The sequence below is a fragment of the Volvox carteri genome, assembly GCF_000143455.1.
Source record: "Volvox carteri f. nagariensis unplaced genomic scaffold VOLCAscaffold_6, whole genome shotgun sequence".
NCBI classification, from domain to species: domain Eukaryota; kingdom Viridiplantae; phylum Chlorophyta; class Chlorophyceae; order Chlamydomonadales; family Volvocaceae; genus Volvox; species Volvox carteri.
The window spans coordinates 2273432-2286844 of NW_003307549.1; the positions used below are offsets into that span (position 1 = coordinate 2273432).

The window sequence follows — 13413 nt, forward strand, 5'->3', positions numbered from 1 at the left end:
ATGTCCGGGGGTCCCCATCAGACCCCGTGGCAGTACTTGCGCGACACGGCTTCGGTCGCTGGAAACACGCTGGAAACCGAAACACGGGATGGCTAGGGCTGGATTGGGGCCAATAAGCCGTGTTTGGCAGGTGCGCGGAAGAGTTGGCCTGGAGGAAGCCAGGGACACATCCCAGCTAGAGGGGAGGGTACGGCGACGAGTCGTGCATACCTGCTTTGATTGCAAGGCGACTAGAAGCTCCGTGCTGACGTTCATGTTTCCAGCACAACGCGATACAGGGACAATAAGGCGACAAGCTGCGCCGACCACGCCGCAGGCCTACGCCTATCTCCTAAGTGCATGCGCAAAGGAGAGCTAGTAAGATAATATTAATTGTATGTGTCATGCGGTACTCAATTCTATCGGTGCGTTCGTCTGTTGTTCGTGTGTAGTAAGCAGATTGGGATGATACTAAAGTCGTCGCTGTTCACGCAAAGTCAGCTCGAATAACCGAAGTGCATATCATATTCGTCTTTGCCACCGAGGCTTTGCGCTTTGGTACCAACTTTAAAATGCCGTACTTGGCGGCCCATTGTCGAATGCCGAAAGCCTGGAAACTATAGTTTTTTCCCCATCTCTAAGATTTCGTAGAAGGCATTGGACAAGTCCACACGTACTACTAAAGGCTATACATTCTATAATCATGTCAGCATCAACACCGATGGTTTCTATTTAGCTACGAGGCCCCGTGGCCCCGTCCCGCTTATTATCACGATGACAGATGTTATTTGCGAAATTTGTGGATATGACGGTGCTGCCGATTGGCTCCTTATATGCAGGAATAGTGATAGGTGTGTGGTTCGATACCAAATTGCGTTGACGCCGGAGCTTTCATGGCATCTGCCATGCCTAACGCATCTATACTTCAGGATATGTCTGAGCTGCCGGAAAAAGTCTAGAATGTAGTGGAATGGGGGGTTGGTATGTAATGAATACACTGTTCACCATGCAGGTGTTGCCGTGGGCGGCATCTGTACTGCGTGGATAACGTGAAGTTGCCCAGCCAGCCACCCACGGATCTCTCTGTTTATGGGTCTGTCGAGTGCTCGCTTTGTTCCTCTACGACTGTACAAGGTGAGGAGCGGACAATTAAGACAAAGAATAGGATATTATGGCGCTTTGCTTTCTGGGTAGACATGGGGGGCAACTGTTTTCTCCGGAAATCGCGCGATGGGTTTGATGCGAAGGCCGATAGCAGTATCCAAGGGCATCTGCTAGCTTTGACGAAGCCGGCAAGCAGCGACGAGCGTTTTGTTAGCGGACGCGGATGCTGCCCCATGCGTTGCTGGCTAGCGGCGCGTTGCTGTGGTAGCGCAGCCCTGTGTCGAGCATTAACCGTGCAGCGCGGCGCATCGCCGAATGCTGAACAACGCATTTTCTCATCTCCTGTCATGTTTGATTTAAAAACCGGTTTTGTTTGCAGCGTCTGCCGGTAAGAAGAGGGGCACAGCAGCTGCAGCCGCTGGCAACAAGACGACCTCCCAGCGGAGCAAGCGCAGCGCCCACGAGCCAGCCTCTGGAACTCATGCAGTTTCATCATTACACCAGACATACACAGCAACCGCCAACACTGGGCCTGCAGACGCTGCCGCCGCACGGGACCAGGTGTTTGGATCTGCAGGAAGCGTCTTTGCCCGGCCGGAGGCGCAGAAGGAAATTGCTGGAGGTGTGGGGGAGGATGCAGGGACGGGGACGGGCAAGATCAGCCCACGCACTGGCGGATTTTCTTTGGGTCACGATGCTGATCAGGTTAGACCTCGACAGTTGTACTTGGTGCCACATACAGGCCCCGGACAGCCGCAGCAAGCCAGGCCTGCGACTGCGACTGCAACTGCAATCGCCGCTGGCGTGGCAGACCAGAAACCACAGCCGCAGTCGCAGCTGCAGGATTTCGACTTCGCCTTTGTCGACAGCAGCCCGCTGCCGCATCCTAGAAACGCAACAGCCACAGGCTCGGCCCAGGTCAGAGGGCCAAGCGCTACTGGGTCCGTTAGCCAAGGGGGCGCAGGCGCAGCAGCAGGAGCATCAGCGGCGGCGGTCGCGGGGAAGCTTGCTGGCGCCACGGCAGAGGCGGATGGCTACTTGGATGCCGAGAACAGTGACAGCGACAGTCGGCCGCATAAGAGGGCAAAGGTCCAGGGTGTGGCTTCGGCCGCCAAGGTGCAGGCGCGGGCCTCTGCCGGTCGCCCAATGACACAGCAGCCTTCGGAGAGTCAGGAACACCAGAGTCACAATCAGCGAGTCGCAGCTTTTGGGTCGGGCCCATTTTCAGCCAAAGCAGCTCCACCCTCAGCAGCAGCCCCAGCCCCAGCCCGCAACCACGTTGCGCAAGGCAAACCCGGCAGTCTGTCGGAGCGGTATAAAGGGCAACTGAGGGATGTGGGTCGACACACGCAAATGACCGATGGGTCGCTGCCCGGCATGCCGCAGCGCAGTTTAAAAAGTGTGGCGAACCCAGCAGCGATAGCGGCTGCCGCGGCTGCCGGCGGCGCAGCAGCCCCGCGCTTGGATAAGCAGCTTGACCCAGATTTATCTGCCTTTGATGACCTAAGCTCGCCGCCGCAAAAAGTTGCTGGCCCTCACGGCTCGCGAGGCCCAGCTCCGGCCGGTAGGGTGGTCAGCAGCGCCGGCATCAGGCCGGGTCTGTATCTCGCTACGGAAGCCTCAGCCGGCGGCGCGCTGAAGCAGAGACAAGGAGTACCAGCGGCAAGCGGGGTTGGACGGCTGCCGTTGGGCCTCCCGTCCAATGGCATGGGCGCCCGTGTGCAGGGTCGTCCGATGTCGATGGGCAGCAGACCGGACCGCGGGGCGCTGATGGGCCCTGTTGCTGGCGGCATTGGCAGCCGCGTGCCGCCTGCTCCAGGGGCCCGCGCGGTACGCCCTGTGCTGCCTGCAGCTCGCACGTTTGGTGCTTCATTCGACATCCAGCAGGTGGGTTGCTTTGTCGCGGGGAAACCAGGTGGGCCATTGTTCACGATTTCGTCCACCTATTCGATGTCTTAGAGTTAATCTGTGATTGCAGTGGCCGTGACGAGCCCCTGATGGGGTTAGAGTCGTGTAAACCTGGCTACGTGTGCGGCGCCTGGAAGCATGCGTTGGCTTTACTGCTCCAGGTTCAGGTCCAATGTGTGTTCATTTGTTCGAGCTTTTTGCGTAGGCACGCCATGCGTCCGAGTCCATGTATGTGTGCATGTGTGTTACATGGTCGTGAGATGCGTACCCCGTACCTGCAAACCGTTCCGCCCAATTCGATCCGAGGGCTCAAGGGCTGCCAGATCGCCTACACGCACCACTTATGCCTTAGTCCACTTATGCCTTATTGAATGGCGAGGTTTACGACACATTTACATAGAATGGCCCTTGGGCCTTCGCTCGTATGGGCCCGTTATGCCTTCGGAGAGTACTCAAATCAAGGTGTAGCTCACACATACACACATTCAGGAGACGACCCATATGTTTAAATTTGGACCCTTCACGCAATCCTGCGCGTACGGCAATCCTTTCGCCGCCTCCGCTTAGGCGCTCGGCGGCAACAAGGGCGCCGGCAGCATGGGTGGCACGGGGCCGTCCGCACCGGTGCTGCCGTCGGGGAGCACTCCCTCGGGCATGCTGGATAACATGGGCAGCGTGGGAAGTCTGGGGAGTCGAGTGTCTACGAGCACGGGGCCGCTGGGAAGAGGCAAACGTCGGGATACTCGACGGGTCGAATTGTGGGTTTGCATGCTGCCGCTCAAAGTCGATCCCGAGCTGCTAGCGAGCGTAAGCAAGGTGAGTGTATTTGGTTGGGGGTGTAGGTGATAATGGGAGCAAAGGGACAAATGGTTTCCATGGTTGGGGGTGTTGGCAATTTGCTTCTTGTAAAAAATGTTCAATTCTCGTGCCGCAGCTGCGGTTATGGCACTGCGGCTGCAACCCCTCCCGCTGCTCCTGCAGCCGCTGCCGCCACCACTTCTGTTGTTGCTTCTGCTGCCGCGTCCGCCACCCTTGCCGCTGCTGCCGCCGCTCCCGCGGCCGCTGCAACTGCCGTTGCCAACATGCCCACGCGGCTTCTACTGTCGCCGCTCCTACCAACCCCCCCGCTTCGTAGGACCAAAAGGACCAGGTTTTAGGCTTAACCATGCAGTCGATCACTCCCCACCAGAGCATGGTGCGGTTGTGCAACCTGCTTAGCTCTACCGTCTTCTCGGAAGGGGACCTGAAGTGGAGCATAATGCAGGGCGACGGCCAGGGCGGGGTGCCGCCTACGATTACTGAGACGCGAGAGTGAGTGTGACACGCAGCTATATCTAGGTAGCCAAGACGTGCCTTGGTAGGTTCAAAATTCCATTGGTCGCTTTTCAACTTCGGCTCCGTTGCCTTAGTTCCGTAGCCTCAACTCCCTACCGGAGTTGAATTGGTTTAGCGAAAAGGCTAACATGGCTGGCAGAGCAGCACCATGCACGTAGGTTAAGGGCTCCAAGCACGTGATTTTCGCTTTCCTTTGCGGATAGTTTTGGTTGCGGCAGCTGTGCGTATGTTTGGCGCGTTGTCTGACTGTTTCTTGTGGCCCGTGAAACGAGCGCGCGCTGTGCGCTGTGCGCTGCCGTGGGTCTGTGGACTGTGAGCTAAGGATTAGCTATGGGAAGCGCAGCTAGCATCGAGCAGCTTGTGTCACATCGTCCATAACATGTTCTTTTATATCGCAGCCCAGGTGCCGCCGCGCTGACCCCGCCACGCAGGTTCTATCAGAGTTATGCGCCCTGTGAGACCTGCCTGGTGATGCTACCCACAATGACGATTGGCAAAGGCTACGATTGGTTCACCAAGTTGTTGAGGTAGGGGCAATCATGTGTCCCGAGCCCCACTGTCCCGCCTGCTGTTGCCGTGCTCGGGCTTTGCCCTGCTGCTCCGCCTGGGCCTCCTTTCCTACTCTGCTTTCTTTGAGCGGCCTCAAACTGAGGCAAGAGCTCAAATAGAACGTCTGGCAGCCAGTGATGAATTTACCCTCTCCTATCTGCGTACTTGTTTCTGCTGTTGTGCGTGTCAGCCTCGTTGCATTTGGTGAGGGCATCCATCATGTTAACTACTGTCCTTCCTTTCTCTTAATCGTACGGCCCTCACCGAACGTTTACGTTACCCCGGGGCAGCCACAGTGTCACGGGCAGCGGCGGGCAGCCGCAAAGTTAGCGCCGCCCTTCCTCTTTCTCCCGGGGCCCCCGCGATCCGCTTGTTGCTGCTTACACGCGGTTTTCATGGCTCTGCATTCGTATGCATGCAGCAAGCTCAAGGCAGAAGGTTGTTTATTAGCCGTGGAGCTGGCCTTCCTCACGCCTGCGCACCTGGCCCGGGACCCTGTCCTGGCGCGGCTGCTTAGCGCACAGGCGAGCGATCGCGGAGGCCGCGTCGCGGACCCCGCCGGGCCCTTCCGGCTGTACTTCATGCCACACCAAGTGCCTATCGACGGGTTTGACTTTGACAACGGCGTCATTGACTGCCTGCTCTGCCTGACGGGCAGCCGGAAGCACGTGCGTCTTCTCTGCGTATAGCGACCTTCCCACCGGGGGGACCGGAGGGACGGGAAGGAAATGCAGAAGGGTAGACGTGCATGGCCGCGGGAAATAACCGTTGGTTTCACACTGCCTCCTGGCTTGCACGGGGAAAGCTTGGCCACATACACCCTTTGTAGGTTGAAGACATTTGGCCCTGTGGTTCTGTCTCGGGGCTGTTGGACCCTTCCTTCTATCCCAAAAGTAATTCGGCACAAGTGGTGGAAAATGCCGCTGTACTTATTGCCGTACCTCGTGGCCGTACATTACCCCGCGACGCCTGCAGGTCCATGTGATGTCTATTTGGGACCCGACACCGGCGTCTGCAAGGGGCATCAAAGGTATCCTAAGGTCCTCGGACAAGGTGCGACTTTTGTTTCCTTCGGAGGTTGCCGTACTGTGCAGTCCGCGGCAGCTTTCCGCATCTCTGCATGTCGTCAGTCAGTGTGGCATGTGCTGTGCGGCCACACTAGTGGAGCTCTTTGCGTGTGTATGTGGTGCACATGCACAAGTTACAAACGTCTTGTACATAACATCTGAGCGGACCTAAGTGGAGGCAGCCGCGCGCGGAAAAGGCACGTCAGCACTACGGCTCTGCAGCTATATGATGACGGCTCAAGCGGGTTGGGTTATGTCCTTACGTTCACATTGATGTGCACTAGCTCTTGTTTCTTGCACTAGCCCATGTTTCCCGTCGCGCTTTTGAGTACAGGCCCCGACACCCAAGAAGCGGGTAGACTTTGAGATAAAGGACGGCAACGATCACGAGCATGGGCGTCTGCTGAGAGAGAAAGAAGGCTACGCCCTGAAGCACACCACGGCGTTGGAGGGGCCGGCGGCGGGCGCGTACAGCGGAGGCCAGGCCAGCACCAGCCGAAACAACGCTGCCGACGGCGTCAAGGGCATTAAAAGCAGCGACGGCGTCATAAACGAAAGAGCTGATGCGGCGGATGCTGGTGAAGCGCAAAGCAATGCAGATCTGGCTGCGTTAACAGATACCCGGTTTCCTGCTAGGGGCGTTACGGCCAGGACCCAAGTCCCCTTTGGGGTCGGGGGAACTGCGTCGGGGGCGCCGAACTCGGCACGCACAGGTCCTCCTGCGGGCGATCTGGCCGGATCGACCGGATTATGCCAAAGAGCGTCCGACGGCAGCAATGGCGGCGGCGGTGGCAGCGGCGCACAACTGGAGGCACAGTCGGATGCGGCAGTTCCCGTAGCCAGTTCCATTGAGGCGATGGATATGGATATGGCTGTGGGCGCAGGGTCCCAAGAGGTGCCTACCGGTGCCGATGCCATGGCTGTACACGAGCAAGGCGCAGCGTCACGGACTGCTGCCGCCGCAGCTCTGCCTCAGGCCGGTGCTACCGTTGACACAGAAGCAGCAGCAGCAGGTGCACCTCCTGAAGGTGCCGGACAGCAGAAGCAGCAGATCCAGATAAAGCTGGAGCAGATTGAGGAGTCGGGTCCTGCCTCATGTAAGTTACAAGGTGTATCTTTTGACGGGGGCGGTGCAGCGGCGACGGGCGACGGCCGGCGCCGTAAGGAAATCGACATTATACCATGTGAGGGCAGGTCGCGGCACGCGCCTCCTGCCGGTGCGCTGGGAGCGGCGGCGGCGGCGGCAGCAGCAAACGCGACGACAGGCACACAAGCCGCATCCATGGGGCCGCCCGGAGGGTCCTTCGTAACGGCAATGCTCCCGCCGGCACCAGCTGTTTCAAGGGTGTCATTGCCGCGGAGAGGACATAAGCCGGCGGCCGCTGGGACTTCAGGGACGATCCCCGGGGCAACGGCAACAGCAACAGAACCTAAAGCCCGAGAGGCGGCGGAGTCCGGATCGGGACTGGCAGCTATGGCCTCCGGTGCAACTCTGCCTACCGTTGCCGCAGCGGCGGCGGCTCCGCCAGGTGCGACGGCAGCCCCAGCGCCGGCGGCGAAGGCACCGCAAGCTCCATCACCAGCAGGGATAACGGAGTCGGAGCCCTCCACGGCACCGCAGGATCTATTACCGGTGGGGCTAGCGGCGTTAGGGCCATCGACGGCGGCCATTGAAGCAGCAGTAGCAGCAGCCACATCGCTACCGGCTTCTGCCGGCGGCGGCGAGGAAGCGCAGGTCGTTGACGGGCCTTACGCAGCGGGCGAGGGTGGCTTTACGGTGGAGAGCAGCTTCTTCACGCAGTTCACTTGGTCCATTGAGGCGGTTGGTCCCGTAGCGGAGCATCACGCCCGTGTGAGCCCCTCTTCCGGGGCTGTTGAAGCGAGCACGCGGCGGCCCGAGGTTTCGGAGATGGGGACTCAGCCCCACCGCCTCCCGCCGCACCTGCAGCCCCTGCATCCGCGGCATCTGCGGAACCCTCACCGCCATACGCTCGCGGTTGCCAACGGCGATGACGACGCAGGAGTCGCCAACAACAACATCAACAACAACCTGCTGCCGACGTGTGGGTCCACAACTGGTGACCCAATGGGTTGCGTCATCAACGAGCAGTTGCCGCCTGTTGGAATCTGGGGGGCCGCCGCCGCCGCCGCCGCCGCCGCTGGCGTGCGAGGGCTGGGTGAGGGAGAGGATGAGGCCAGGGAGTTGCTTCCAATGGCTGGTAGCAACAATCCCGTCGAGGAGGTAGTGTGTGCGGCGCTGATGGAGGGCAACGCACAACACCTGCAGTCTCAGGCGCAGCGGCAGCTACGATCGCAAGCGTGTATGCCGCGGCTGGAACTGCACCACCACCACCACCACCACCAGCCGCTGCAGCCGGGGTATGATGGCCCAGGCCGGCAGGTGGGGATAATGGACGAGGCTGAGGAAGCCGTGCGAGAGCGTCGGCATGAGCAGGATGAGGATGATGTGCCTATGGAGCTGTGTTCACCGACCCACGGCAGCACGGACGGTGTCAGCTGTCGGGAGCCTGAAGCCGCCGTTGCATTCATCGATACAGGGGAGGAGCCAGACAACAGGAACGGCAACGGCAAACATATAAGAAGCAGTAAAGGGAGTGAGGACAGCGCTGGCGCTACAGCGGTACTGGTCAGTTTGCTGCAGAAGCGACCCACAGAGGTAGCGGCGGGAGCAGGAGCGGCACCTGTGCCGCTGGACAGCCTTGGCGGCTTGGACAAGATGTCGGGTTCGCGGTCGCCGCAGCAACAGCAGCAGTTTGCTGTGCAATGGCGATCATTGGTGCCCAAGACGCTGTTGTTTCCGCAGGGCAGTTTGGAGGCGGCGGGCGGAGCGCCTTGTGAAGCTGAGGCCGAGGGTTGTGAAGACATGGATTTGGATTTGGTTGAGCCAGGTGTCCTGCCTGGGGACATGTCGCTGATGAGTTCGGACGTGGAGCTTGGTACCTGGCATGACCTCGTGGGCAAACCCGCGCATGCCCTTGAGGTGCTACCGCCTCTGGAAGTCTCGAAGATGCTGCCGCGGCAGCAACAACACAAGGAACAAGAACAGCAGCAGCAGGTGCAGCAACAAAAAGAGCAGCAGCACCACCACCACCACCACCAACAACAACATGAGCGGATTGCGACGCGTTTTCCAGGCACAGTATTAAAGCCGCCAATGCCGCAGCCGACGATGACGATGACGACCTCCCAGCAAGCCGATTCAGCTTCGGTCGGCCAAGAGGAATGCAGTTGGAGTTGGTCCAAGGCATCCGCACCCGTCCTGCAGGCGGCGGTGCTGAAGTCGGGTGTGCTGAATCCCGCGCTTCGAAGGCAGCTGCCGTTCCTCATGTCAAATCTCCACGTAAGCCATCCTATTTCGCGTACGTATAGTTCAGCTTCCGCTTCCGCGTACGGTGCCAACACCTTGCACATCTTGCTTTTTACTCAGCTTTGCGTAACCCACCGTTGTCTCCAAATCTTCCTTTCAGAGCTATTGTGAGCCCTAGCTTGTTGACCTGCATTACTTCTTCGCGTTACCTCGATTGCACGCAGCTATTTCTTGTGCTTCCTCCACCCTTTATCCTCCTGCTGCTGCGAGGTGGACGTCTGCAAATGATCTCGACGTTTCTTTCTGCGCATGGTTGCCTCCTCCTCCCACCAAATTAAGACCTCACAACGCCACGTCCCCAACCTTGTCCCGAAAGCGACGACGGCGTACTGTGTAGGGTTTGAAGCTAGTACCTTGCTGTCAGCCTCCCCTCTGCGCTGCTGCTCCCACGGGCCCGTCGCCAACGGCTGGGTCCCCAGTCCAAATTCGTAACCATTCCTGTTCTCTTGCCGCCCCCGCACAGGCTCTCCCACGCATGCCACTACGCGGCTGCCAGGTTCGGCTGATGGCGAGCGGTGATGAGGAGCCGGAGCTGGCCGCAGCGCTGGACGCTTCGGCGAAGGAGCTTGGCTTCGGCTGGTCGGCTTGGAGCACGGATATCGCCCCGGAGGACCTGAGCGGTGTCCAGGTACGGTGCGGGTTGTCGGAAAGGGGGAAGCAGCGCAGAGGCCTTGTTATTGGCTCTGCGTTGCGACAAAAAAGGCGACGTATAAGGCGCTAGGCGACCTCCTCGGCCATGTTCGGGTGTCGTTTTTTGGGGGGTTTTAAGCTACGAGCCGTATCCTCCACTTTGTCCTTGGTCGATGTAAAAAAAACCATGGTCACATCAATGGTCACATCGGAACGACCCCCTAACCATCCAGCGGTTTGCGCTCTGGGCGTCTGCAGTTGACCCCTCTGCTTCTCGCATCACACATGATCTCCACCCCGCCGGAGGGAGCCCTGCGGTGCTTTCTCACTTCCGCAAATCCCGCAAGCCTCACGCTCATCATCCATGTCCATCGCCCCGCAGGTTCTGGCCCTAAGCGACTCGGTGGTGCACGCAATGTCATGTCCAGCAGCAACCGTGAACGGCCTCATCCTCAAGGCAATTGCCGTACACCCGATTTTGCTGTACAGGTACGGCGGGCTGGTCTGGTGAGAATCCGGCGGTGTTGTTGGGCTGAGCCGTGTCAGATGGGCAACAGAGTCCGGCGTGAGCGGCGGAGATGCGGTGTGCAGCACCCCTGCCTCTGCAGGGGCGGTGTGCAGCACCCCTGCCTCTGCAGGGGCGGTTTGCAGCACCCCTGCCTCTGCAGGGGCGGTGTGCAGCACCCCTGCCCTACGGGTTCCCTTTTTGGTGCGAGTCCTTGACGGTGGGGGCCCGCCTTTGCTTCGGGTCCCCGTGCGTCTGCTTGCGTCCTACCTGAATCCAAACATTCCTGTGATCATGCAGTACTTCCCTGCCACTTAAACGTATTGTGCCTGTGCCACAACTAGCGCAAGAAGAACCTCAAGTCGTCCGTTGAACGCCGTGCCATCTTACTGCTTTCTCCTCTATCAATACCATGACTACATGGACGTGTGATATCTCCTGAGATAGCGCAGTTTTGAAACCCGTGGGCACCCACCTTCGTCCCCTTCCTCGATCGTCCCCTATATATATTGCCACAACTGCCCCCTTTCCGCCTTGCCCAAGCGCCACTCCTATTCCCACTCCCACTCCCACGCCATGTCCATGCCATGTGTCCACGGCCGCACCTTTTGTACTAGGGGATTCTAGCCATCATCGCGGCATCGCCGTCAGCCGTGACCCGTTCACGAAACTACATCCCCCCTCGTATCAATCGCCACCTGGGATGGCCTGGCCACTTGGTGAATAATCCTCCCTCGTCTATGCTCCTCATGCTGCATGCTGCCACGCCATATCATTACATCACGCAGGGCTGAGGCGCTGGTTAAGGGTTTGCGGCTGCTTGCCCGCGACGCGAGGCGGCGCTGCATGGCAACGGCACGAGGGCTTCCAGATGCAAAACCGTTGGTGAAACTTAAGGTCGAGGTGCCCTCAGAGCCGCTGACGTCATCCCACGGGATCCCAGCCTCGCGCTACAGCCCCACACCCAGCCCCAGCCCCAGCCCGATCTTGGAGGACGTGCTGAGCCTAGCCCAAGTGGACGGCAGTACCCCGGTGGGCGACTGCCAGCCGCTATACCCGACCCGAGTGGTGGTGGTAATGGACGCCCAGGTGCGGCCACCCGGGGTGGTGGTGTGCACACCTGGCTTTTGGTGCGTGTGATAGGGACCTGTGTGTGTAGACTCTGCTTGGTGTGGTAATACGTAGCCTATCTCTAGACTCTAAACTAGTTACCGCATGGCTCTAGGAAGCCCGTCTGTATGTGTGTACTCCCGTCTCGTTTCGTCTCGTCTGTTCCTATTCCCCACGTCAGCGCGCTTCCCAGCTTGCCCATCACCATCCGGTGCGGTCCAAACCCGTCCTTGTCCCGTCCCTAGTCCCGTTGTCTGACCTGACCTGCACTTCCATTACCTGCATCCCCCTTCTGCGGCAGGGTTTCCTGGGGACTCCGCCCAAGTTGCTCCGGCAGCTGACCGGCTGCCTGCTGGCTGGCTCCCGCGTCTGGGGCCAGCCGTGGCTGCTGCAGATGCGCGAGGCCCACATTATTCGGGTACAGACCCACGGGTCACAAGAGCATCGGGTGGTCCTCAGCCGTGCGCTGGATCCCGACGCGCTGACGTCTACCCGTCGAGGCTCATTTGGCCCTCATGCGCCATGCGGCGTTGTGGCCGCCGCTGCCGGCAGCGCAGCGGATGGCAGGCGCCTGCCGCAGTTTTCGGTTCTGCAGCCGTTGGGTCGCGAGGTGGAGAGCTCAGCGGCGGGATCCGAGGCGGTTGTTTTGAAGGATGCGGAGAAGGTGATGCGGCTGAGGCGGCCGGGGCGGCTGGTGGTGGCGGCGTATGCGGATGACGTGGAGGCCAAGTTGCATGCGAGCAAGGGCCGGCGCCGGCGGGACATCCTGGCTGGGACGGTGCTGGAGGTGGTCAGCTTTTTGGACCTGCTGTTGTCCCATGCGTGGCTGGAACAGAAGGGCAAGTTTTAGGAGGGGACAGCCATGCGGTGTCACTAAGTACTGTGCTGAGGGAGAATGAGCCAAAAAAACATGCTTGTTTATTCCAGGGTAACCCACTCGCCGGTGCGCGTACGTGCGCGCTTGGTTGGGGAATGCGCGGGGCGCAGGCTGTTCACGGCAGGTTACGAATGCAAGCTGAGTGACATCCGTGGGAATGATCGATCGGGAGGATGCACGTGGGATTGGAAGGCGTGTATGCTGTGGACATGCATATGTGTGGCATGCGTCGGGCTTAAGGAAGGCATGGATTGACTGGTGGGTTGGGTTCGACGCAACAGGAGAAAACTTCAGTCAAGTTGCGACCACGGCCGAGAGGCTTTTAGATGTTAACAGGTAGGTTTTCAGTTTCAGGCATTTAAGCGGATGACAGTAGTAGTGAGGTGGGCATGGGAATGACCTCAACAAGGGGCTTCTGGGGTATAGCACTTTCACCGCACATTTCTGTCATGATAAAAATGTACCAAGTCGACACCATCGCATTTAATTTGTGTGCGGGTACTGGACGAACTGGCACTGTATGTAAGGGAAAAACCTGTTGTACGGCATTGCTGACCTGTATTGTGGTCTTTTTAGGAGAGTAATTCTGTTTGCCAAACCTGTTAGCCGTATCGAGCTGTGTCGGTATGCACTTGGGCTGCTAATTTAGGTGGCAGGAACGGCTTCTGATTCTCCTGCTGCATGCTTTGGTGCCTTTGATTGGCATTCCTTATTGATGGCCCCTGATTCTAAAAGCTGGCTGGTTAGTTGGTTGCCGCTTTTTGGATTTGCAAATGCGTCACTGTGCACGTGGTTTCGGTTTCGGTTTCCTGGGTTTCGTCGTTTTATGCGTTTTCCGCAGAGGATGAACATGTGCGGTTTCGTGCGCACGCATGCCGTGGCGGCCGGCGGCTGTCCTAGTACGTATACATCCTGGTATGGATTCATGCAGACCCCTTCCTGCGGTGGGGTCGGTTGCAGC

The 13413-nt window shown here is 59.1% G+C and overlaps 1 protein-coding gene across 1 annotated transcript; it reads left to right on the forward strand.

Annotated features, from left to right (window-relative positions):
- Nucleotides 1-753: 753 nt before the first annotated feature.
- Nucleotides 754-12425, forward strand: VOLCADRAFT_87825 (uncharacterized protein; the record flags this gene model as incomplete). The annotated part of the gene is made up of 14 exons (XM_002947383.1): nucleotides 754-830; nucleotides 992-1113; nucleotides 1463-2970; nucleotides 3559-3807; nucleotides 4127-4302; nucleotides 4725-4853; nucleotides 5297-5543; nucleotides 5851-5928; nucleotides 6277-9018; nucleotides 9229-9303; nucleotides 9794-9958; nucleotides 10343-10449; nucleotides 11254-11554; nucleotides 11877-12425. The coding sequence occupies 14 exons, from the start codon at nucleotides 754-756 to the stop codon at nucleotides 12423-12425; spliced, it is 6525 nt and encodes a 2174-aa protein (XP_002947429.1).
- Between the last annotated feature and the right edge of the window lie 988 nt (nucleotides 12426-13413).